This window comes from Chanodichthys erythropterus, chromosome 14, assembly GCF_024489055.1.
Source record: "Chanodichthys erythropterus isolate Z2021 chromosome 14, ASM2448905v1, whole genome shotgun sequence".
Classification (NCBI taxonomy): domain Eukaryota; kingdom Metazoa; phylum Chordata; class Actinopteri; order Cypriniformes; family Xenocyprididae; genus Chanodichthys; species Chanodichthys erythropterus.
The window spans coordinates 25,180,615-25,205,462 of NC_090234.1; the positions used below are offsets into that span (position 1 = coordinate 25,180,615).

Here is a 24,848-nt window from a genome sequence, read left to right on the forward strand (position 1 = left end):
CTAGTTTTTATTAGTTTTGTTCACTGATATTAATAATGTCCTATTTATTACATTTATTTTAATATGCACTGACTCTAGTTAAAAGAAAATTTTATTAACCTACATATAAACAGGAATTGTAATAGTAATTATATATATAATTTAGTTTTTAGTCAAGATGAAACAAACTGAAGTAGCAACAGATCTTTTCTTCTGTATTGTGGCGTATATCCAAGTGATATGGATTATTGAAAAAGAAAGAAATGTAGGGCGATTAACAATTGGAATGAGGAAGTCTGGCGTTCCACCAGAAAATGACATTTTGATTAAAAAAATAAAATTATAGCATGCATAGATGAATCATGCACAAAAAGGATGAATTTTCATTTCATGGCAACTGTAAGGGAAATGTCAGTAGCATAATATATGAACATGGAATATTTGTGCATGGACACATTAGTATTAGTTAAATAAGGTCACATTTTTATTTCTTTAAGGCTTTTAGGACCAAAAAAATGCTGATAAAAATATGAAAAGTGTTTGCAATAGTTCATACAGAGTAACCCAAAATATACTTAATTAGTGCTTTTATGTGATGCAGGTCCATGTTCTCTAAGTTTTGACATTTATGCAGCAATCAAGATCTCTTTTGAGACATTTGCATCGTTTATAAAACTAGAAAGACATATCCTGCGTTCTCTCATTGCTGTTCTTGGCCTGTGTGACAGAATCTGGGACCAGAGCCACAGGACCATCCCACATAGAGACATCCAATGCTCAGGGTGAGCCTCAATTTGCTCAATACAAATCCAGTGAGGCAGCATAAGTGAAATCCACTGCTTTAGCTGCTAAATGCTATTTTGCTACCAGTCTGTTTTTTGTTGTTGTCCTATTTAGCAGTCGTCACAAGCAGTACTAGTTCTCCATTGACAGATTCTCCAAACACAGCTCTTTCCTGTGCACAGTTCCTCCACACTGGATGACTGGCCGTCTCCACATTGAAAAGAGTTTTCAGGTTTTGCTGGTTAGCACAGTCCAGTTAACCCCTACTGGTTGATGCCATAACTACACCATATGGCTGCAAAATGCATCCTTCTCCACTGATGGACATTCAGTGGATGTTCTTTGTGTTTTCTGACAGAGTAAAAATGTTTGCAAGCAAATATTTCATTATATTTACCAAAGGCCATCTGTTTTTGATGGGAGTCTGAAAGCTTTTAAAATTGACTTATATTACAGTTTCAAATAGTCACTAGTGATCACCTGCTTCTTGTGCCACTCCAGGCTGATTAGTCACTGATCAATCATGAAAACATCTGTGAGCCCATGAGCAAAGACGGCAGATTTCCTGGGAGTCCTGCAACATCCTGCCATTGAGATGGATGGGAATGCTAACAGATAGCTTTCCCCAGCATGATGTTACTGTGACTTTAATGAAAACATCCATCTAACTGTATTAATATTCCAGTGTGGATGACGTCTCCTTTGTCTCGTTCATTTGTAGTGCTGTTCATCACTAAACAGGTTCTTATGACTGAAGATCACAATGGTAACAGCCTAGTGAGAGCCGGGATCAGCAGGATCAAAGAATCCCAGGTCCTAAAAGTGGGTGCTGCGGAGTTGTGGGTTTGTCTCAGAGCAAACACTGCATTACTGTGATTGGTGGGCAGCTCTACGTTACAAACCATCCCTTCACAGCAAGATACACACTCCTGCAAGACAGAATCACATTTTATAAGTGAATACAAGAGATTATGTACAATATGTTGCCATATATTAAGGGGATAGTTCACCCAAAAATGAAAATTCACCTTCAAGTTGTTCCAAACCTGTATGAATTTCTTTGTTCTGCTGAACACAAAGGAGGATATTTTGAAGAATGTTTGTAATCCAAACAGTTGATAAGCCCCATTGACTTCCATATTATTTCTTTTTTCCATACTATGGAAGTCAATGGTTCCCCAGAATTGTTTGATTTCAAACATTCTTTAAAATATCTTCCTTTGTGTTCAGCAGAACAAAGAAATTCATACAGGATTCGAACAACTTAAGGGTGAGTAAATGATGACAGAATTTTCATTTTTGTGTGAACTAACTATCCCTTTAAGTACAGAGTGTGTACGTTGATACTCACATGGTGTGTATTTTTATGATGTCTACAGCCGGATAACTGGCATTCTTCATGCACTGCACATCTTTTTGTAACAAACTTTGTCTTCCCATGATGGTTGAAGTGATGTATTGTCATACAGTACTGGGTATCTTTAAATGAAGGAACATGATATAAGGTTATTAAAAGAATATTGCCTTACAAAGTGCCTGAACAATTTAACTGAACACTCTGGCTCTAGATCTTTATCTAATGACAAGGTGTGAGAGCGGTGGGTTTGTGTTTTGTAAACTCACTCTGAGGGCACCACACATCTTCTGCCCAGCGGTTACAGCTGTAGTTGTCTGAGGCCTGTTCACAGGTGAAGCACTTGAAACTCTTGGGATACGGGGTGGCTGTACAGACACAAACACTGTGTTATAGCGGTAAAGTCATTTGAATCATTTGATGTTACAGTAACACTTTATAATAGCATTCATTAATAATGTCAACAAACATGATTACTGTTATTGCTTAACAGATCATTGGTGAAGCTTAGGGGTTGGAAAGATTTTTTGTTAAAGGGGTGGTTGATTATGATTTCACTTTTTTAACTTTAGTTAGTGTGTAATGTTGCTGTTTGAGCATAAACAACATCTGCAAAGTTACGACGCTCAAAGTTCAGTGCAAAGGGAGATATTTTCTTTTAAAGAAATCGCTTTTTAAGGACTACAACAAACGGCTGGTAGGGACTACAATGAGCTTCTTCCCGGGTTGGTGAAATTACTAACCCTAAAATTTACATAAACCCTGGCCCAGAGAACACACAACAAAGGGTTGAGGCCATGCAATAGCAAATGCAATAGCGTGTCATAAAAGCAAGGTGGCAACATGACAAACTATAACCGTAATTAAACTAAACTATACCTGTTCTATCTTCATGCAGCATATATTGTCTGGCTCTGTAGGATCTTACAACAGTTCCCACATGAGCGATTTATAGATTACCATGACAGAATATGCCAATGACTTTAAGATATCCCACATCAGCTACATAAATTCATCAACTAACCATTCAGAAACGTCCTGTTGCATATTACATGTTGTCACTTCTTCTTGAGTCTTTCCATCATTGTCCGACTCCGATTTGAACATAAAAGGTTTCTGACATTTTCAGTGAATCTGTGTGAGGTAATCGGTTCTGCTAAAATGAGCTCTTGAAACTCCACCCTCTTAGTAGTAGCAGCAGCTCATTTGCATTTAAAGGGACACACACAAAAACTGAGCGTTTTTGCTCACCCTCAAAAAGTGACAAATTTAACATGCTATAAAAAATTATCTGTGGGGTATTTTGAACTAAAACTTCACATGCACACTCTGGAGACAGAGACATCTTGTAAAAATGGCATTATACCACCCCTTTAATGTTTTTGAAAGAATTCTCTTATGTTCACTAAGGCTGCATTTATTTAATCAAAAATACAGATAACACTGTAATATTGTGAAATACTATCACAAGTTAAGACTGTTTTCTATTTTAATATGTAATGTATTCCTGTGATGGCAAAGCTGAATTTTCAGCATCATCACATATTCAGTGTCACATGATCCTTCAAGAAATCATTCTAATAGACTGATTTGATGCTCAAGAACCATTTCTTCTTATTATCAATATAATAAGAACAATTGTGCACAATATAACAACAGCAATATAACGAAAACAATTGTGCTGCATATTTTTGTGGAAACCAGAATACATTTTTTCAGGATTCATTGATATGTTTAAACCAAACATTTATTTGAAATAGAAACTTTTTGTAACATTATAAATGTCTTTACTGTAACTTTTGTTCTATTATGTCCTTATTGACTAAAAGTATTAATTTAATTAAAAAAAAAAAAAAAAAAAAAAAAAAAGTACTGATCCCAAATGGTAATGTAAAAATTAAACGTTTGACTGGAGTAAACACACTCACCTTCTACAGCAGGCATGAGATTGTAGAAGTCAATGTTGTCACTTGCCACCAAATCAACAAGAAGCTGGACAAGAAGTGAGACTAAAGCCAGATCTGCTGCCATGTTTAAAACACTGATAGTGACACCTAAAATAAACCATAAAAGATATGTTAAAGACCCTGAACATTTGACTTCCCGTAATTGTTCTCATTTATATTTTGTTACGCATTTTGTTAAGACCTAATAATTCACATTCATCAATGTCTTTTAACAGAATAATGACAAGGCACAAATACCTGAACAACAGGACAGATATAGATGATGGATGATGGATGGTTTAACACATTAGTCCATTAACTACAGCAAAGGCTCATCTTCTGAAGATAGAAGCCTATGAATTATAATCATCCAAACTGCACTCATTTCATACATTATTCAGTTTACTGAATGCACCAGAGTCATTAATATGGCAATTTGCATAAAGCCCTCTAGTACTTCAGTTGCAAGTACCTACTTTTTTTTTTGTACAAACCAAAATCCAGCATAAGGCCTTATAACTGATGACTAGGGACTAAAGCTCCCATCCACATCATACTGATGTCCACCCACATTTTTGAAATGTCTAGCACCTGCCCCTGGCATTTTAAGAAGCAGTAAGACACATTGACCTCAAAGGTTAATCATTAAGGCTGAACACATTCTCTGAGGACATTAACATGCTCTAGTGCTTGTTTCCATCAATGTTTAGTTACGCAGAATTGACAATTTCACCGTGTGATGGACATTAGCCTAGTGCTTTCACAAGTAACTTATTTCCAGTCTGAATGAGACTTAATCTGTGATACATGTGGTGAACTATTAAAAGTGGGAACATGAAGGCCTGGGCTTAGATTAAGCCAGGTGTAAGGCCTTAGTTAAATTAGCACATTTAAGTAGCTTTCATAAACGTGTATGCATCTTGAGACAAAACAATGGTACTGACATATTTTAAGAAGTATTTCAGCTCAAATCACACAACTTAGTACACAGAACTCCACAGGCTCTATTTCATCTCTAGACAGCATATGGTTTTAAAGCAAACAGATGAGTGTCATTAATCTTGTGGCAGTGACAATCTACTCCTGAGGGTCTCTAGCAGAGTAAAGAAAGATCACACATATATAATGACTGACAGCACAACAGCAATCAGCTCCACTGACCCAGAGGTTAAAACACACACAAGGGCCTGAGGTCTGAAGCCTTTCAGCTCCTAACGTACGTGTTCTTAGGTCACAGACCAGCCAGCAGACATGTAGGGACTTAAAAGCAGTTCATAAAGAGTGAAGAGCGTAAAATGGTCATTTGCATGCATCTTTATGTTGGCATGTTTATGCCGAATATAAACCCACACAAAAGCGCACTCATTCATACAGATTGCGTTCTGAAACATGCCGCTCTTTTAGATCAAAACTGTAGTCTACTTTGATATTTAAATGTATTCTTTGAAAGTAAATTGCTTGAAGTGAAATGAATGTGATGTAAATGAGTTCTAGAGGCCAGAGCTGTCTGACTGGTTCGAGAACCTCAGAGGCCTGTTGATTGCTTTAGTGATCTGTGAAGACACCTGAATAACCAAAACTTTTATTTTCTTCTAAAAAACATTGTGAGATACTAACTGCTAATACTTTTTTGCAGTGACTGATGCTTAACTCAAAAACTTACTTGTTAATTAGACAAAATTTGCAAATATAAAATATAAATTCAAACAAAATACACTTAATTCACTCAAAATAATATTTAAACAAAACATACATGACTTTGAAATTCAAAATATACAAGAAACAAAGGCTTACCTTTTGTCTCAAAAGTGGAAAGCTTATACACAATGTTAGATACCAGGCGTACAGATTCCCTCAGTCAATGTGCAGAGACTTCTGTCTTGACTGAGATTTTCAAAAGGAAAAAGGAAAGAGAAAGCTTAGAAGTCATTTTCCATTTCAGCTCTCTCTCACAACAACAGAAAAGAAACCACCGACCCCAACCAACCTCCTGACAACCCCTGCATCTGATTGGACAGCAGGTGCATTGTGGGGGCGGGGCCTCTAGCCATTGTGTGAAGTCAACAGTGTAGTGTCAGGCCAGTCTAGCACATGTAATCAGCATTCACACAAACGCACTTAGCACACACCCGATCCTCATAACCTCTGGAAGACCAAGAGCCTCAATGAAATATACGACGCTCTGTTAGATTAACTGTACTGTCCTCAATATACATGAGTGAATGAGTGCATTGATTTTTGCTAAAGTAGATCAATAATCAGATCACTAAAGATATGAGGTGATTGATGGTCTTTGGGGGACTGCACAGTCTATGGCTTTATTACTTTTAAAATATTCAGTGGTGGGATTCAGTTTATTCGCTCTACTAAAAACAATTCCTCACTCAGTATCTTCCATGATCTACAAACTGAAAATATTTTAAACTTAAAAAAATATATATATCCAAAAATAATAATAAAAAAACCCAATAAATGAATACACTACTATTCAGAAGTTTGCGTTCAGTAAGTTCTTTTTTTGTTTTTAAAAGTATAGACTCACCAAAGCTGCATTTATTTGATAAAAAATACAGTAAAACAACAATACTGTAAAATATGAATACAATTTAAAATAATTGTTTTATTTTAATATTTTAAAAAGTAATTTATTCATTTGATGGATCATTACTCCAGTCTTCAGTGTCACATGATCCTTCAGAAATCATTCTAATATGCTGATTTGGTGCTCAAGAAACATTTCTTCTTATTATCAATGTTTAAAACAGTTGTACTGCTTAATATTCTTGTGGAAATTGATTGTTTGATAAATGGAAACTTCAAAAAAGAACAGCTTTTTGTAACATTATAAATTACTTTAATGTCACTTTTGATTGATTTCATGTGTCCCAAACTTTTGAACTTGTATTATACGCCACCTACTTAGACAGGCAGTTATTTATCATATCATGAATAAAGCTGTTTACTTCAGAACCTATACAAGCACTACCATGTTTAAACCTTCTTTCATGCACAGAGTTAGGTGGGGAAGATAAATAGTTGCATTTAATCCAGGAACTGTGCCAAGATGTGGAAATGAGCAGTGATCACAATTATATCGGCCTCTTTTTTTTTCCCTCGCTCTCTCTTTTTTTTAAAATCATTGTGGCATTATACAGGTTGTTTAGGATTTGGTTCCACAAGGGGGATTGACCTACTGTAATATACTTTGATTCAATTACATACAATTTTAAGTTGCAAAAAAGATTTGATGTAATTTGAAATGCATCCAATCTAATTATGTTTGTAACATAAGTGAATCTACAATCTATAACCGATAGCTGCACCAAAAGTTATGCAGTATGTGATATTCCTCTATGAAGAGCTGCATTTAAGCGGCCAGTGAAGTGAGGAAAAGACAGGTGATAGCATACAAATCACATCTAAACCACAGTAACATGAGATATAGGAGGGTTCATATGTCACCACTAACTCTCTCTCATGCAATATGCTGAATAAAAAGAAAGTGCTATGACCAGTAAATTCAGATACACATTTTTCTTTACTTTTTAAAATATATTATGGCTCTCTGCCAGTCCCCATAAAATAGCTGCATGTGGTATATCAATGAAATATGATACAGTATTGCTCATTTGATATCTTGAGTTCTAGCTGTCCCTCACGGCTGTCACAGTAAATATACAGCTGTGAAATCTTCAAGTCTTGTGTAAATATCACACCACAGTGAGTTTTTAGTGCATCCTTTGAGCTTTATACAAGCCTGATGTGCTGACAGGGTTAGAATTACAGGAATGTTCCCAGACTAATCAGAGCTTTTAAAAATTCCTCAAATTAATAGTAGATCATCCTTTGAATATCCAAATAAAACACTTGTGATAGTCTCAAATGCATTCCTTAATATTTCACAACTGCCTAATGGCCATAAAAGGCTTTATGCCTTTCAGTGAAGGTTTTACACTTTATTTCATGGCACTCTATCATGCAAGTAAAAAAATAAATAAACACATTTTGGTAGAGAACACAATCTACCCACTGTCTCGCCTCCAGGGAAACTGTCTTTCACAGTGACGATTTCAAAACAAAGAGACTCAACAGGATTTGAAAGGAACGAATCAGGGACAAATTGTTGTGAGTTTGTTGTCTTTGTTTAATTAGTCTTAGAACTAGTCAATTCATTATTTTTCATGAGCCAGAAAATATGTCATAATATTTATAAAGTAAATAATCTGCTTTGAATGGACATGTATATTTTCTTAATATAATGAATGAGACTTATCTTCAGCTTACATGATATAAGCTCTGTTTACACCTGGTATTAAGATGCGTTTTGTTCAATCCAATCACAAGTAGATGAGGAAGACACATTCCCGATTACACCAGGTGTTTTAATCCGTCTCTTTAGTCCACATTCAATCACAACAAGTCTACGGGCGGGTATGGTCTTTTTCAGATCGATATACATCATGCCGAATTCTGTGAGTGTGTAATAGAAAACATGTGGTGAGAGAACATTGTGCTTGGTACATTTTCCATGTTCAAACCAAACTTAAGCTGAAAAGTTTAAATCCCATCTGGCCAGCATGCTTCCCATAATGTTTACACAACAGGTCAGTAGGTGGACAGTATAGGTGCCATTTTGTGGCTGATGAAAGCATTCAGCCATATGAGCATCTATATGAAAGCAGTTCAAATGCGTTTTCAACTACCTCTTGAAATGATCAAAAGTGGACCAGTTCAAGACATTTCAGAACATGTCTACACCTGTATTTAAAGGTGCCCTAGATTCAAAAATTGAATTTATATTGGCATAGTTAAATAACAAGAGTTCAGTACATGAAAATGACATACAGTGAGTCTCAAACTCCATTGTTTCCTCCTTCTTATATAAATCTAATTTCTTTAAAAGACCTCTGAAGAACAGGCAAATCTCAACATAACACTGACTGTTACGTAATAGTCAGGATCATTAATATGTACGCCCCCAATATTTGCATATGCCAGCCCATGATCGAGGCATTACACAAGGGCAGCCAGTATTAACGTCTTGATCTGTGCACAGCTGAATCATCAGACTAGGTAAGCAAGCAAGAACAATAGCAAAAAATGGCAGATGGAGCAATAATAACTGACATGATCCATGATATCATGATATTTTTAGAGATATTTGTAAATTGTCTTTCTAAATGTTTCATTAGCATGTTGCTAATGTACTGTTAAATGTGGTTAAAGTACCATCATTTCTTACTGTATTCAGAGACAAGAGCCGTCGCTATTTTCATTTTTAAACACTTGCAATCTGTATAATGCATAAACAACTTTATTCTTTATAAATCTCTCCAACAGTGTAGCATTAGCCGTTAGCCACGGAGCATAGCCTCAAACTCGTTCAGAATCAAATGTAAACATCAAAATAAACACTGTACTTACACGATTAGACATGCTGCATGATGAACACTTTGTAAAGATCCATGTTCCATGTAAAGATCCAGCTGTATTAGCTGTTTGAACTTTTTTTAATGTTGTTTAAGGCAAGCGCAAGCTCTTGGGGCGTGGAGCACGAGAATTAAAGGGCCACACACCCTGAATCGGCTCATCTCTAATGATGCCCCAAAATAGGCAGTTAAAACAATTAATTAAAAAAAAATCTATGGGGTATTTTGAGCTGAAACTTCACAGTAACATTCAGGGGACACCTTAGACTTATATTACATCTTTTTAAAAAAAGTTCTAGGGCACCTTTAACATTGTCGACTTGTTATTGGATTGACAAAAATGCTTCTTAATACCGGGTGTAAAACAGGCCCAATAATAGTAAAACTACCAGTTGATGATAAATAAATAATTTTCAGAGGCTGTGCTTAAAGTCTTTCAGAGAAACAGCCTCCATTGCTCTTAAGTTTTGCTTAGTCACATGATTAATTTACATTTTATCCTTTGTTCGTTAGGTCAGGTTAAAGTCAGTCTGAGTTCATAATCAAAGGAGCTTGTATTTTTTTTTAAATATAATTTGAATTACTGCATGATCTTCACTAACATTAATACAAAAACAAGATATTTTCAGGAATACTGTATTGCTCTGTCAGCATATTTACTGGAAGACATTGTTGACAGATTTACTACTTTGTTTTGAAACTGGCAGATCATCTTTTGACACAGAAAATCAGAACACATGATGTGACTATAGGTGAAAGGTCCCGCCCTTCTCAAGAAGGGCCCGAGGGCTTTTCTGATGGCCTGAGGGCCAGTGGATCCATTTCATTATATTATACAGAGCTCCATTTCTGCTTCTTTGAGCTTACAGTTGAATGTGCTCTGGGGAGGAAAAAAGAGGCCAAAAGTAAACTTCATGTCAAGATGAAATCTAATCTAAAAGGCCAATCTTCAGATGTACCATCTCAGAAATCATTTAGTAACTTTTTGTTCAACGAATGGCATGATTTAATGCTCCTCAACAACCTTCTCGTGAATGTGATCCAAAGTATAGCAATTTAAAAACAATTTGTCTGAACATGAAAAGAAACAGAAGAAAACATTCCCACAGTTACCTTGAGAAGCACCTGCATAGGTACGACCCAGATCCTGACCATTCAAGTGAAAAACACTTAAACCCTCATGTCATGTCTCTTGAAATATGTCAGCACTGAAAGCTTGGCATGAATTAGAAAAATAAGCTTTAAAAGACCTAAACGCCCTGGTTCCAGGACACTTTCATCAAATGAAAGATTTGAGGAATCAAATTTCTGTTGGCATATGGGTAGAAAGTGACATCAAAGCTGTATTTTTTCAGACTTCCATGTTGCACAGTACACAATAACACTAGCAGAATTTCAAGTACGCCACACTTAAGTATGTGTGTGTGTATTTACCAAGTCATGAATCATCACAGCATAGCAACACTGATCAAACAATACAAACATTCAAATGTTCCAGTTACCTGAGATTTCCTGTTGAGATCGTTAAAAGGGTAAAAAAAATAAAATAAAAATTTCCTCTCTTAAACCACTTTCCCTCTTTAAACAGCTGATAAAAAAATAAAAAAATGTGGAGTAACCACACAAATAAAACCCATCCAGGCTGCTTACTGGACAAGCATCTTCATTTCCTCACTGAACTGAAGGAGTCCAGGCATTTTCCTACACAATCTCACCACATTTATATCTCTTTTGTCTTACATTTGTCACTGACCGGTTAGGTATGTGAGCCCACCTTCACAGGAAGACAGGCAGTCATAAACACACCAGGTCAAGGATATAAACTCAGGGGGGCTTTGTGTACCTCCTTTTATTGCTCATTTGAGATGGGTGTCTTTCCCGCTCATTTATCAGTGCTGGCCAAGTCAGCACACAGACATGTAGGCAGTAAAACACAAAGGCCCTGAAGACAATACACAACCGAAAGAGGGGCTTTTAGTACTCAGATGGAATTACAAGCTTACAAACTATATATGTGCTTCATGGAATTTAATTTATATTTGAATGTAAATTACTGTATATTGTATTGTGTGAATTTTTTTCTGAAATAATTAGTACTGAGAAGAAATGGAAGCAAAATGAGAAGATCATGATAGTTTAGTTATTCCAGTGATTGTTTACTTATTGAATGAGTTATCAGGGAAGGATGTAGGCTATAAAAAGCTTAAATTTGTTCATTCTGTAAATCTATTACTGACTTGCATAATCTTTTCCATTCATGGATAAACATCAAACTGGCACTTGTTCAGTATTATATAAAACTGCCATATAAAGATTCCATTATATCCTTCAGGCTATGTCATGTGGATAACGGAGGTGACGTACGGTAATAAATTCAGTATAATGCCTTTCTGTTACCCGATCAGGTCTAGTCGTGCCTAAGTGAGATTTGTGTGGAAAATCCCTGAGGTGTGTATTTATGTGTATTTGAAGAGGAGGGTCACGGTTAGGATAAAAAAAGCAGCTTGCAGTGGATCATTTTCACTTGTGTCATGGCATTTCATCTGAGAACAATAGGGAAGACCGGGACTAGTTTTCAAAGGTTTAATTTTTAAAGTCAAATTCTGTTTAGGCACATACCTTAATATCTTGAAAAAAAAAGAAAAAAAGCCATTAAAACATCCCACTGTTGCTGCTCTGAAAAAAAAAGAAAAAAAAAAAAAAAGATACTGTTCAGTCACTAATTTGCCATTTAACAACCTACAAACAATACCAATCCATAGTTTGCCCCCAAAATATTGTAAATCAATAAAATGTATTCATTTTTGTAAGGTGGCAAATTTCTTTTTATTAAATTCAAGGTGCCATTGAATGATTTTTTAAAAGATGTAATATAAGTCTAAGGTGTCCCCTGAATGTGTCTGTGAAGTTTCAGCTCAAAATACCCCATAGATTTTTTTAAATATTTTTTTTTAACTGCCTATTTTGGGGCATCATTAAATATGAGCCGATTTAGGCTGCGGCCCCTTTAAATGCTCACGCTCCCGCCCATGGAGCTCGCGCTTGCCTTAAACAGTGCATAAACAAAGTTCACACAGCTAATATAACCCTCAAATGGATCTTTACAAAGTGTTCATCATGCAGCATGTCTAATCGCGTAAGTACAGAGTTTATTTGGATGTTTACATTTGATTCTGAATGAGTTTGAGGCTATGCTCCGTGGCTAACGGCTAATGCTACACTGTTGGAGAGATTTATAAAGAATGAAGTTGTGTTTATGCATTATACAGACTGCAAGTGTTTAAAAAATGAAAATAGCGACGGCTCTTGTCTCTGTGAATACAGTAAGAAATGATGGTAACTTTTAACCACATTTAACAGTACATTAGCAACATGCTAATGAAACATTTAGAAAGACAATTTACAAATATCACTAAAAATATCATGTTATCATGGATCATGTCAGTTATTATTGCTCCATCTGCCATTTTTCGCTGTTATTCATGCTTGCTTACCTAGTCTGATGATTCAGCTGTGCACATCCAGACGTTAATACTGGCTGCCCTTGTCTAATGCCTCGATCATGGGCGGGCATATGCAAATATTTGGGGGCGTACATATTAATGATCCCGACTGTTACGTAACAGTCGGTGTTATGTTGAGATTCGCCTGTTCTTCGGAGGTCGTTTAAACAAATGAGATTTATATAAGAAGGAGGAAACAATGGAGTTTGAGACTCACTGTATGTCATTTCCATGTACTGAAATCTTGTTATTTAACTATGCCAAGGTAAATTCAATTTTCAATTCGATGGCACCTTTCAAGTCTAATGGCATCTGATATTTATAAACTACCATTAAAAAGTCTGGGGTCAGTATGATTATTTTAATGTTTTTGAAATGCTCACTATCTAAAAATGCAGTAAAAATGATATGATAGTGTCTTTAATTTCACTTATGATTTTTAACTTAAATTAATGTGTCCTTGCTGAATAGATGTATTCATTTCTATAAAAAATGTTAGCACATATTGGAACAGCAATGCAGAAAACACCTTTGCTGTAAACGATCACTGGAGTGAGCCACACCGTTTGGCACCTGCACTGAACCGAGAAAAGGGTTTCAGAGAGGAAACATGAACGTCTCCTTTCAGGGTGATTTTAAGGGCTCAACAGCCACCCTGGTAAAATTACACGCGTCTCATATTTCACTTGAAATTTCTTTGTGGGCCCTTTCCCATGTATTGATTACTTTTTGGTACATGACACTTAAAAGCAGCTTAGAAAGCCTTTAAGAAATTCCAAGAACATGTATATGGTGTCTGAAATTATTTCTTTAAGACATCGTACTTCATTAGTCCATCCAAATAGTTCAAATTACTGAGGGAGGGTCCTTCTAAAAGAATATATTCAAAAGGATAAATTTGTGTTCAAGATTATACAAGTGCCATCTTCCATATTTAACCAGTGCTTAAAAGGTTAGTTCACCCAAAAATAATGTAATTTATTACTCACCCTCATGTCGTTCCACACCTGTAAAACCTTTGTTTATCTTTGGAACACAAATTAAGATATTTTTGATCAAATCCGATGGCTCAGTGATAATCTCATCCCAAGCAATAACACTTCAACCCTTTTTCAATGCCCTGAAAGCTACTAAAAACATATTTAAAACAGTTTGCGTGACTTCAGTGGTTCAAACTTAATGTTATGAAGCGACGAGAATACTTTTTGTGCGCCAAAAATCAAAAATATCCAGTGATGGACGATTTCAAATTACTGCTTCATGAAGCTTCAAAGCTTTACAAATCATTTGTTTCAAATCAGTGGTTCAGAGTGCCAAAAATCACATGATTTCAGTAAACAAGGCTTTGTTACATAGCAAGTGTTTTGAAATTTCAATGGTTTACCACTGGGGAGCACGACTTCGGCAGTTTGATATGCGCTCTGAACCACTGATTCGAAACCAAAAATTTGTTACTGCTTCATGAAGCTTCGAAGCTTGTTTTGAAATCACCCATCACTAGATATTGTTGAATAAAGTCGCTATTTTGTTTTTTTTTGGCACACAAAAAGTATTTGTGTCGCTTCATAACATTAAAGTTGAACCACTGTAGTCACATGAACTGTTTTAAACATGTTTTTAGTTGCTTTCTGGACATTGAAAAAGCGAGCGATATTGCTGGTGATGCAGGCCTTACTGAGTGATCGGATTTTATAAAAATTAATCTTAATTTGTGTTCTGAAGATGAACGAAGGTCTTACAGGTGTGGAATGACATGAGGGTGAGTAATTAATGACATAATTTTCATTTTTTGGGTGAACTAACCCTTTAACAAGTATGTATAGCTAATCTGTGCATGCGTACCAAAGCAGAATTATTCCTTCCCAGGGTTCATATGTTGAGATAGGACCCCTTGAGTGTCAGCCTCTCTCATTACATGGGGGTGAGAGACCAGGGTCTGTTTAATTGGCCAACTGATTACAGCACATACGCTCTTTCGCTCCCCTCGTCCTCCTGCATACTCTCAGAAGCCTTCCTGTTCTCTGGCCTGCAGGTTCAGAGAGATCAGAGCCCCGCAACAAGGGCTTCCTTTGTGTGCTTCACTGGGCTGGGAAATGGAGATGAGTTTGTCCATTTGCCTCTGAGGCCACAGCGAGGGCTGGATGGGGCCCTGGGAGAAACGTGGGCTCAGGTATCACTAACAGCAGGTGAAGCATATGGCTCTGAACTGATATCTAACTCAACAAGATCTGGAAAAATTCAGCAATTGTATCATGACCGGAGTGCTGTGATGTTCTGCAAATGACTTGGTGTTCTGGAGCCAAGAACATTCTTAAGGTTGATGGCAACTTTACTCACACAAACTAGTTGATTTAGGTTTTGCACAAAGCCAATCCAAACTGCACTCTCTAATATTAGGAATTAGCTCTTAGGATATTGACGGAAAGTTTTCAACATTAAAGGGTTAGTTAACACAAAAATGAAAATTCTGTCATTTATTACTAAACCTCATGCCGTTTCACACCCGTAAGACCTTCGTTATTCTTCGCAACACAAATTAAGATATTTTAGTCGAAATCCGATGGCTCCGTGAGGCCTTCATAGGGAGCAATGTCATTTCCTCTCTCAAGATCCATAGGTACTAAAAACATATTTAAATCGGTTCATGTGAGTACAGTGGTTCAATATTAATATTATAACATGACAAGAATATTTTTGGAACATTAACGACTTATTAGTGATGGCCGATTTCAAAACAATGCTTCAGGAAGCATCGGAACACAATGAATCAGTGTGTCGAATCATGATTCAGATTGCGTGCCAAACTGCCAATGGCTGAAATCACGTGACTTTGACAATTCGATACACTGATTCATTTATGCTCCGATGCAAAAAGGCCAAATAATTTATATAGTTTCACAAAGACGTCAAAAGAAAACATGTAAGCTTAACCTGTTTTAAAGATTTATATGAATGCATGTATTATATTTTAATTTAAAACTTGGTGATTGTACTTGGTGATTGTGCTTATATCATACTGTATATGGTCTATTTACAGTGACTCAATAATTAAACAGGAACAGAAGTGACGCCAAAGACATGAACAAAAGAAAGCTGCCGAAACAGTCCCAACTCAAGTTGACCATACAGAAGACAGCATCTATTGACAGCATACGCAGCCTGCTAAAGTGACCAAAGGTAGATGAGGCTACGTGCTGCACAATGGGATGGTCCCTTATCTATTCACATCACAACACAAGAACTGATACACACAGCAAGGAAAGCAGTGGGCCAAGCCTCCACACAATAGTCCGTTTTAAACTCACAAAACAGACTGTAAACAACACCTGCAAGCAAAAGAGTGTGCTCTTAGTCTTTTTCTCTTAAAAAGCAATGATGCAGATACATGTGTATGGTTATCATGAATGGACAGTTGGCAGCTGTTGGTAATGAATGCAGAAACAGCTTGTGCAAATGTAACAATGGACATTTGAAAAGAAACAGATACATAACACTTCACTTTCCTAAAACATAATCACTAAGAAATCAGGAGCTTTTGCACCAAACAGTTCTAGGAACTCAGTTAAAGGAATTAGCAACTAGGAAAGGGCCATGTTCCTGGTTGCATTCGCACCGGTGAAAGGAACTCTGAAGCAGCGGACAGTGGCGTCTTACAAACATACTTCTTTTTGCATTTGTTAATAATAAACCTACACAACCCTTTCTGCAAACATTGTGAAATTTATCTATAATCTGAGAATTTAAATTCAACAGAAAAAATATTAACTGGATTTAAATGAGTAATTCATGGGTCTGAATCATTTCATTTGGTCAAAAGCTTCTTATTACTCTTCCAGAACGTTTCCATTCATGTTTAATTAACTGGTCAGAGTGCTTCGTCTAAAGACACAGTGGGATCAGAAGCCCAGACCTAAGTGCCTATTACTCTGGCCACTGCTTTCGACAGATCTGATTTGTGGGTGTGCGGACCTAATCTCCTGAGATGATGAGAGATTGGGTTCTTTTCCAAAGTGCTCTCGTCAAGTTAAGATTAAATAGACCCTTTAGCTGTCTCACCTGGGACTGTGGCCAAGGTAACTGAATAGAGATGCCTGGACATTTATTCTGTGTGAGAGAGTCTCCTTGCATTCTCAGGATCTGATGAGGATTACAGTGCTCTTATTGAAGAGAGCATTGAGATGGAATGCAGCCTGTGCCATAATACTGCCGAGGTCATGCACCCCTAGAATATTTATGAGTAAAATATCTCTGAAATATATTCCCATTCAGATTTACATTTTTTTAGCACACCAGGGTGATCATGAACTTGAAATTGTCCAGCCATGACTTCCTGTTCCAAAGGAGTATAAACATGAGGAAACACAAAGGCCAAATTCCCTTAATCATTCATCACAATGAGAAAAACCAAAGAATATAGTTCTGATGTCCAGCAAAAGATTGTTGAGCTTCACAAAATAGAAAGTGGCTGTAAGAAAATAGCTAACACATTGAAAATCCCCATTTCCACCATCAGGGCAATAATTAAGAAGTTCCAATCAACTAAAGATGTTAAAAATCTGCCTGGAAGAGGATGTGTGTCAAAATCATCCTTATGTGCGGTGAGAAGGAAAGTTTGAGTGGCCAAAGACTCTCCAAGATCACAGCTGAAGAATTGCAGAGATTAGTTGAGTCTTGAGTCTCAGAAAGCCTAAAAAAATGATCAAACATCACCTACATCCCGACAAGTTGCTTGGGATGGTTTCAAGAAAAATCCTCTGCTCTCATCCAGAATCAATCTCCAGCATATTCAGTTGTTAGGCAAGACAGGAACTTCAAATGGGACCGACTTCTATGGTCAGATGAAACTAAAAAAGAGCTTTTTGGCAATAAACCCACCAGATGGGTTTGGTGCATACATTGATAAAAAGTACCCCATGCCCACGGTTAAATATACTGTTGAATCTTTAATGTTGTGGGCCTATTTTTATGCTGGAGGTCCTGGACATCTTGCTCAGATACATGGCTTCATGGATTCTATGAAATACCAACAGATAAAAAAAATCAAACCCTAGCGCTTCTGCTAGAAATCCATTAATGGGCCATGGTTGGAGCTTCCATCAGGACAATGATCCAAATCAAACATCAAAACCAACACAAAAATGTTTCACTGAGCACAAAATAAAGCTTCTGCCATGGTCCCCTGACCTGAACCCTAAAGAAAATAAGTGGAGTGAACTGAAGAGAAGCAGCACCAACATGGAGCTGGGAATCTGAAGGATCTGGAGAGATTCTGTATGGAGGAATGGTCTCTGATCTCTTGTCAGGTGTTCTCCAAACTCATGAGGCATTATAGGAGAAAACTCAGAGCTGTTATCTTGGCAAAAGGAGGTTGCAAAAAGTACTGATTAAAAGGGTGCCAATAATTGTGGCCAACGTGTTTTGGAGAAAACCATTTATTTCATAATGTGATTTCCCCCCCACTTTCAATTCTTTTCCTTCAATGAAATATTCGATTTTTGCTAATTTTATGAATTAAAGATCAAAAGGATAAACAATAAAGATTTATTTTTATAGTCATCTTTGATCATATTTACCAAGGGTGCCAATAATTCTGATCAAGACTGTATATAGATATTTAACAACAGTTTTAAAAACTGTTTCTTCCTTGCTTCAATGGATGGTCCAGATTGGCACATTTGAAAATGGTAATTGCAGCCACAACATTGAAGACGGACAGTTATTTGAGGGGAAATATGTAAGTAATTATATTTCTTGGAAGTTGCATTTAAAATATATCTGACTCAAAAAAATCTTGCCCTCATAATTTGAACAGGTATGATTTTCCTGAGGATACCCGATCCTTTTCATTATGACGTCAACCACCTAGACGCCAAGATGTTTCGGGAAGACTGTAGTGAACAAACACTCCTCATAAGGGTGGACCTATTCTTCAACTATATAAAGAGTGGATTCTAGGTACTCTAGTAATGCTTCCTCTCACTTTTTGGAGATAAAAGAGTGTGTGTCTCTAATCGATGACCCTGGGGACCTCTATTGTTACCATGACCTTGAGGGCAAGAACAGGTGACCCTCCCCTGTCATTCTACTCGGTGACATTGTGATAGGCCTCAGGTTAGGCTTATCTCCACGCTTGACCATCCCCAGTCATTCTAGAGGGGGAACTCACCTGTGCCAATCTATTGAGACATACACATTTCCACTTTTTTTTTTTTTTTTTTTTACTGGAGCACAAACAGAATAGGTATCTTCAGGATGTAATAACAGAGCAAAATAGCAACTACTAAAAACTGCCTCTTTAAACCTGAATGTATTGGTCTAAACATGCCCACAGTGAGGCAGGGCCTGTCAGGGTAGTTAAAAACTGGGGCGAAAAATACAAGTCAGAACCTTTCTATGAACTGAAACGACATCTTTACATCATTCCTTGAGTTGAACATGACATAACTAGAGTCATGCGATACCAGTCAAGAGCATGTACGTTAAGGTTTGATGAAGACCCACTTGTGAGCTCTGAGCTCCCTCTCAAGTCATCTGTAAGAGCTGATACTCGTGACTCGCTCTAATGATAGAGTGCAGGGAAATAGCTGAGCTCTTAGCTATCGTAAGCACCACTTCAGCGAGTAAAACAACCCTGTGTTTAAAGTATATCCAAACACTTATTAAGCAAAAGGCTCTCCACACGTCATCCATAAAGAAACAAAGCCGCTCAACAATGAGGAAAAACACGAGCATCCTAAACAAAGAGGGATAAATCTTCCTCCTGATTATAAACAAAGTATTTGGAAGTTGAAATTACAGTATCTTTGCTGTGCACTACACAAGTAGTTTCGACGTCGGGCACAATGCTGTTTAGGTCAGTCAACAGCAGCTGCGACCTCCAAGCCCATTAAGCCCTCGTGCCATGTGTCTCCCTTCATCTGTCTACAGCAACAACGGTCCTTCTGAATCAAAGAGGGCAAGCAAACAAGGCTCTTACTCTCTATGCAAGTGATAAAAACTTAATTGGTGTGCTATGCAGCCACTCTTAAAATTCCACAGTAATTGCAAAGGTTTGAATCAGGACCAAAACAGCCAAGTCATGTGGCTTTGATCTAAACAGTTTTATGCAGAACTTCCTAAGCTAAATATTGACTAATAATTAGAGACAATGATCACATTGTGTTATTGCTGCAGGAAGATTGCCTAGTTTCATACCAAACAGCTGATGGGCCGAAGTGATTTCCATAGTATGGGGGAAAAAAAATACTATGGAAGTCAGTGGGGCCTATCAACTGTTTGGTTACAGACATTCTTCAAAATATCTTTTGTGTTCAGCAGAAGAAAGAAATTCATACAGGTTTGGAACAACTTCAGGGTGAGTAAATGATGACAGAATTGTCATTTTTGGGGTAACTATCCAAAATGTTAGATAGTTACCCCAAAAATGACAATGCAGCAGCATTTTCTTAGTGATATGAAAATAGAGATAGATTCTATTTACACCATGTAAAAGTATCAACTCTTTGCAATAAGAGAAGTAATTAGATGCTATCCATACTTTATATTGGCAGATACTATTTGCACCTCAGTATTTTTGTACATTATCATAGAGTCTAAATGATTATATTTATTAAAATTATTAAATGGATGCTGCCTTATTGGGAGAATAAAAACCCTCCTTACACCTTTCCTTAACTATACCCAATAAACACTTAATATTATTAACCACTCGTTCGCAGTTTATTTCCACTTTTAGAACATTATTTTCATTTTTGTTGAGTTCAGCAAAAGGCGTGTCGAACCCGTGTCGGTCGCATTAAAAGCCAGTTCTGCTGGCCTTATTCGCTACTGCTGCGACACTGAAGGCGGAGCTAGCGTTTTCCAACAACTCGGATTGACAACAGACCCGGAAGAGAAGACAATGCTGAATAAAGTCGTAGTTATTGTTATTTTTGGACCAAAATGTACTTTCGATGCTTCAAAAACTTCTAACTAACCCACTGATGTCACATGGACTACTTTGATGATGTTTTTATTACCTTTCTGGACATTGACAGTCTACTGTACTTACATTTTCAATGGAGGGACAGAAAGCTCTCGTACTAAAATATCTTAAAACTGTGTTCCGAAGATGAACGGAGGTCTTACGGGTTTGGAACAACATGAGGGTGAGTCATTAATGACATCATTTTCATTTTTGGGTGAACTAACCCTTTAAGGAAAAAGACCTCATTAAAAAGAATACATTTCTTGGGGAATTTATTGGGGCCTTATGTAGTTCGGTATATTTTTTTTATTATTATTATAAAAATTCAATTGAATATAATATTGAATTCCCCCTACCCTTATTATTGTCTTGAATAATAAAAAAATTGCTTCCTGGTTTATAAATACTTATAATAATTCAATACACAAGGAAACTATATTACTGCTTTTTCCAGTCTACACAAAGTAAGACCAAATTATATTACAAACACAGCTTTTTTTCCCCTTTTATAATGTATTTTGTGTATTTTTAATGTATGTGTGTTATATATGTGAAGCAACATGAGACTCTAAATTAATTGCCCCTTGGGGATAAATAAAGCTCTAAACTAAAAAAACTAAATGACAGAGTTTTTACAAAGTTAAAATAAGTGAGGGAGAACCCTTCAGTCTTTGGGTTTAGTGAGGCGTACTGCACACCAGGGTTTGAATGACAGGACATGACCGGCTCATCTCTATCTTCTGGGCTCCTCAACACACTGTTAATGACAGTCTGACTCTAGATTGCACTGATACATGACAGCCGACAGCAGAATCTGATCCCCGGGTACGACTGAGCTTTCGCTGACAGACTAATGGATGCTCTCTCGTAGCCAGAGACGGAGCCTCAATGATAGCTAGAGGAACTGAGGGCCACATCAAAGAGAACAATCCTGTCTGTGATCTGCTAGTGTCCTCCAGTTCTACATGAGAGCAGAGATGAGTGACAGCCGAGGTAAGAAGAGAGGAGGGGCTCTCGATCACTCCTCAACCCCATGAGAAATTACACAAGGAGGAAGATATGCAGAGGACAACACTGATGACCACCAGAGGTTCTGATATTATATTTAACAAACTGGACCTTCTACCATCAAAATGAGGTGTAGCGGATTTGATATTTTCAGTCAGCTGTTATTTTTGAGGCCATGATGGGAATCACATCAAGAGATTTGTCTTGAGGTATATTAAAGATATATTTTATTGATCCTGTTCTGTGAATAGCCACACAACAGCTGTGTAACCACTACACAGTTATATACCGACTGCTTGCAAAACAGGTGCCTCGCCATCTTGAAAAGTCAGGCACAAGAATACATCTAACTGTTTTCTAAATATGCAGTCAACTTAACAGGAAAATCTTGCTTTCATTAAATCTGGTCACAATTAAATAAGGAGAGACCAGCCGGTTATAAACTGCTTAAGTTTGTCATAATTCTTTTCTTTTCTTTACACAAAAAGGTAGATTGGTCTCATTTGAATCAGAAAACGAACGATTAGCCCCAACTAATTGCTAGTTGGTCAGACTACCAGACTTGCAGCTTGGCTAGTTATCACAGCTGTTATGCACAAGTCACAAATGGTGGTTTTCAAGCAAAGCTTATGGATGAATGTAAAATCCCCACTAAACTATTTCGAACTAAAATTAATTTCTGACATTGCTGTAATAAAAAAACTACTTAATAAAGGACACGATTATTTTTCAAAAATGTCAGGTTGGGGTATGTCACGTGTGTTGCATATGTTGTAATCTAATACAAATTCATAAATTACCATTGGCCAGAACAATTGTTTAATATTCCTTTTGAATCCTACCCTTAAAATGTCTCCTGTTTTAATAATTTGTTTTATAATTGTTATGATACATTTCGAAAGAAGTCCATTTACTACTGGAACTAATGCAGACATGTTGTGGAAGATAAGAGTAATTTAAATCACTGTGAATAAAAGGCAGGTTTCTATTGTGACAACTTACAGTGGCAACATAAACATCACGACGTGCTTCAGTTAACTGCATTTACGATGGAAATGTTCAATTAAGTTTTTGTACACAATATTTAATGGTGTGTCTAAATAATAACACTATGCCGAGAGTATATTCAGTGGAATAAAGTCCGGTATCTCGAGCGTTTGTCTGTCCAACTTCAAAGCAGAGCTCAAAACATACTTACTTACCGGTGAGTGATTTCATTCACCAGCAACCCCACTGAGATGCAGAACGACTAGAACGCCCTTAGTCAACTGCAAATGAGCATGTCGTCTTTTTCTCATAGACTGTAAAAAAAGGTTTTTCTACAAAGCTTGCTCTCTAAAACAAAGTCTCTGATTGGTCGACTGGGTGCCGACGTCAGGATTCCTCTTCTTCTTTTGAGTCGAATCTTTTAATGAATCAGTTGCAGCGGTTCACAATCTAACGATTCTTTGAGTGGTTTTTGAGACTCGTTTGTAAAAAAATGAAATAAAAAAGGGATGCTTTTATAGCGATTTCCTGTGTTTCACACATTACGGCAAGGTTATAAAAAGTAAAATTGTTTGCCAGGGAAAAAGACAAAACTGATAAAAGATACATTTAGGAAACTTTTATTTATTCCACACCAATATCTGATAAATAAGTGTCACACTCTGTAGCTGAAACCCTGTTATCCATAACACGTGTGCTTGCGTGAACAAACATTAGCAACCATTTCATATCCATGTTGTGGCACTTCCTTCTCCAACAAAGCAACTGAAGTTCATTCCATGTTCTCTGATCTCATTTTCAGATGCTCCAGACACTGCTGAGGTAAAGTTCATAGCACATTTCAGAAACTTTTGAAACACTTTTGAACAAGAACCTGAAGACAAACACATTTTTAAGAGGTCTCTGTGTGCAGTACAGTAACTCACCACCATAGAGCTACATGGAAAAACAGTCCAAGGACATACAAAAACACTACACCTTGTTAAGTTACAGGCTTTGTGTACTTTACATTAGAAGATCTTCTAAACAGGAAAAACTACTTATTTCAGTGACAAACAAAAGTTTGTTTGCCAGGGAAGATCCTCAAATGGAACCAAAGATGAATTTCTGTGATTGTATGTTTTTCTTTGTCAGTTCACAACATCCCACAAGAACACTTTTCATGGAGTTGTCAGTCTTTACAGATTTTGTTTTCATCATATTAACATTTTCATGTACTGATGTAGTAACAAGTGATAAGAAACAAAGCTGAGCACATAGACTCAAAAGCTTACCAGAGACAATTAACACCAGACAGTTAATAGGCAACATTTTTTATATTAGCAAAGGATTGTAAATAGCTATGGCATGATAGCATGGTTTACCTGTTGAAACAATATTTGTGGTTATTTTTTTTAAATCCTTCATCTTTCATATTTTAATGACATCAAGAATAATAAATAATGATAAAATTATATAAAAAAATAACAAAATTAAATTAAATGAGCACATAAATATCAAATAAACAATCAGCTGTAAAATCTCTCCACATTTGACTTAAACGTATCTGATCCATTCATATGTGAAGCTCTAATGTCTGCCTTTGGCTTTCTTTAAATGATTGCATTTCATGCCCTTTAAAACAGGTCAGTTTAAGTAACAAGAATAAACAACAAAGAAATCTTCAAATGATTCCAGGTTTTTACCACTAATGTGGTACTATTACTGATGTTTTACAATTGTTGTTTGCTCCAGAGCACCTAACGGTATAAATTACAGTAAAGAATATTTTCAAAGCACCGATATCTGTATAAAAACATGTACACATGATGACCTGGTTTTAATGTGAGGAACTTAAAATAATCTAAAAAGACAAGATGCAAGTAAAATAAACTCAATTCCAATACTTAACAA

The 24,848-nt window shown here is 36.6% G+C and overlaps 1 protein-coding gene across 4 annotated transcripts; it reads right to left on the reverse strand.

The window, feature by feature from the left end:
- On the reverse strand, nucleotides 1-23,262 carry lypd6b (LY6/PLAUR domain containing 6B). Of its 4 annotated transcripts, none has more exons than XM_067410087.1 (6): nucleotides 23,171-23,262; nucleotides 5,857-5,946; nucleotides 4,045-4,170; nucleotides 2,386-2,484; nucleotides 2,114-2,241; nucleotides 1-1,691 (listed from the first exon to the last, which is right to left on the reverse strand). In XM_067410087.1, the coding sequence occupies exons 3-6, from the start codon at nucleotides 4,145-4,147 to the stop codon at nucleotides 1,521-1,523; spliced, it is 501 nt and encodes a 166-aa protein (XP_067266188.1). In that variant the 5' UTR covers nucleotides 4,148-4,170; nucleotides 5,857-5,946; nucleotides 23,171-23,262; the 3' UTR covers nucleotides 1-1,520. The 4 variants fall into 4 exon arrangements, with proteins under 4 accessions (XP_067266188.1, XP_067266189.1, XP_067266187.1 ...); XM_067410088.1 differs by having other exon boundaries at nucleotides 23,167-23,228; XM_067410086.1 differs by lacking the exon at nucleotides 5,857-5,946 and having other exon boundaries at nucleotides 23,171-23,198.
- Between the last annotated feature and the right edge of the window lie 1,586 nt (nucleotides 23,263-24,848).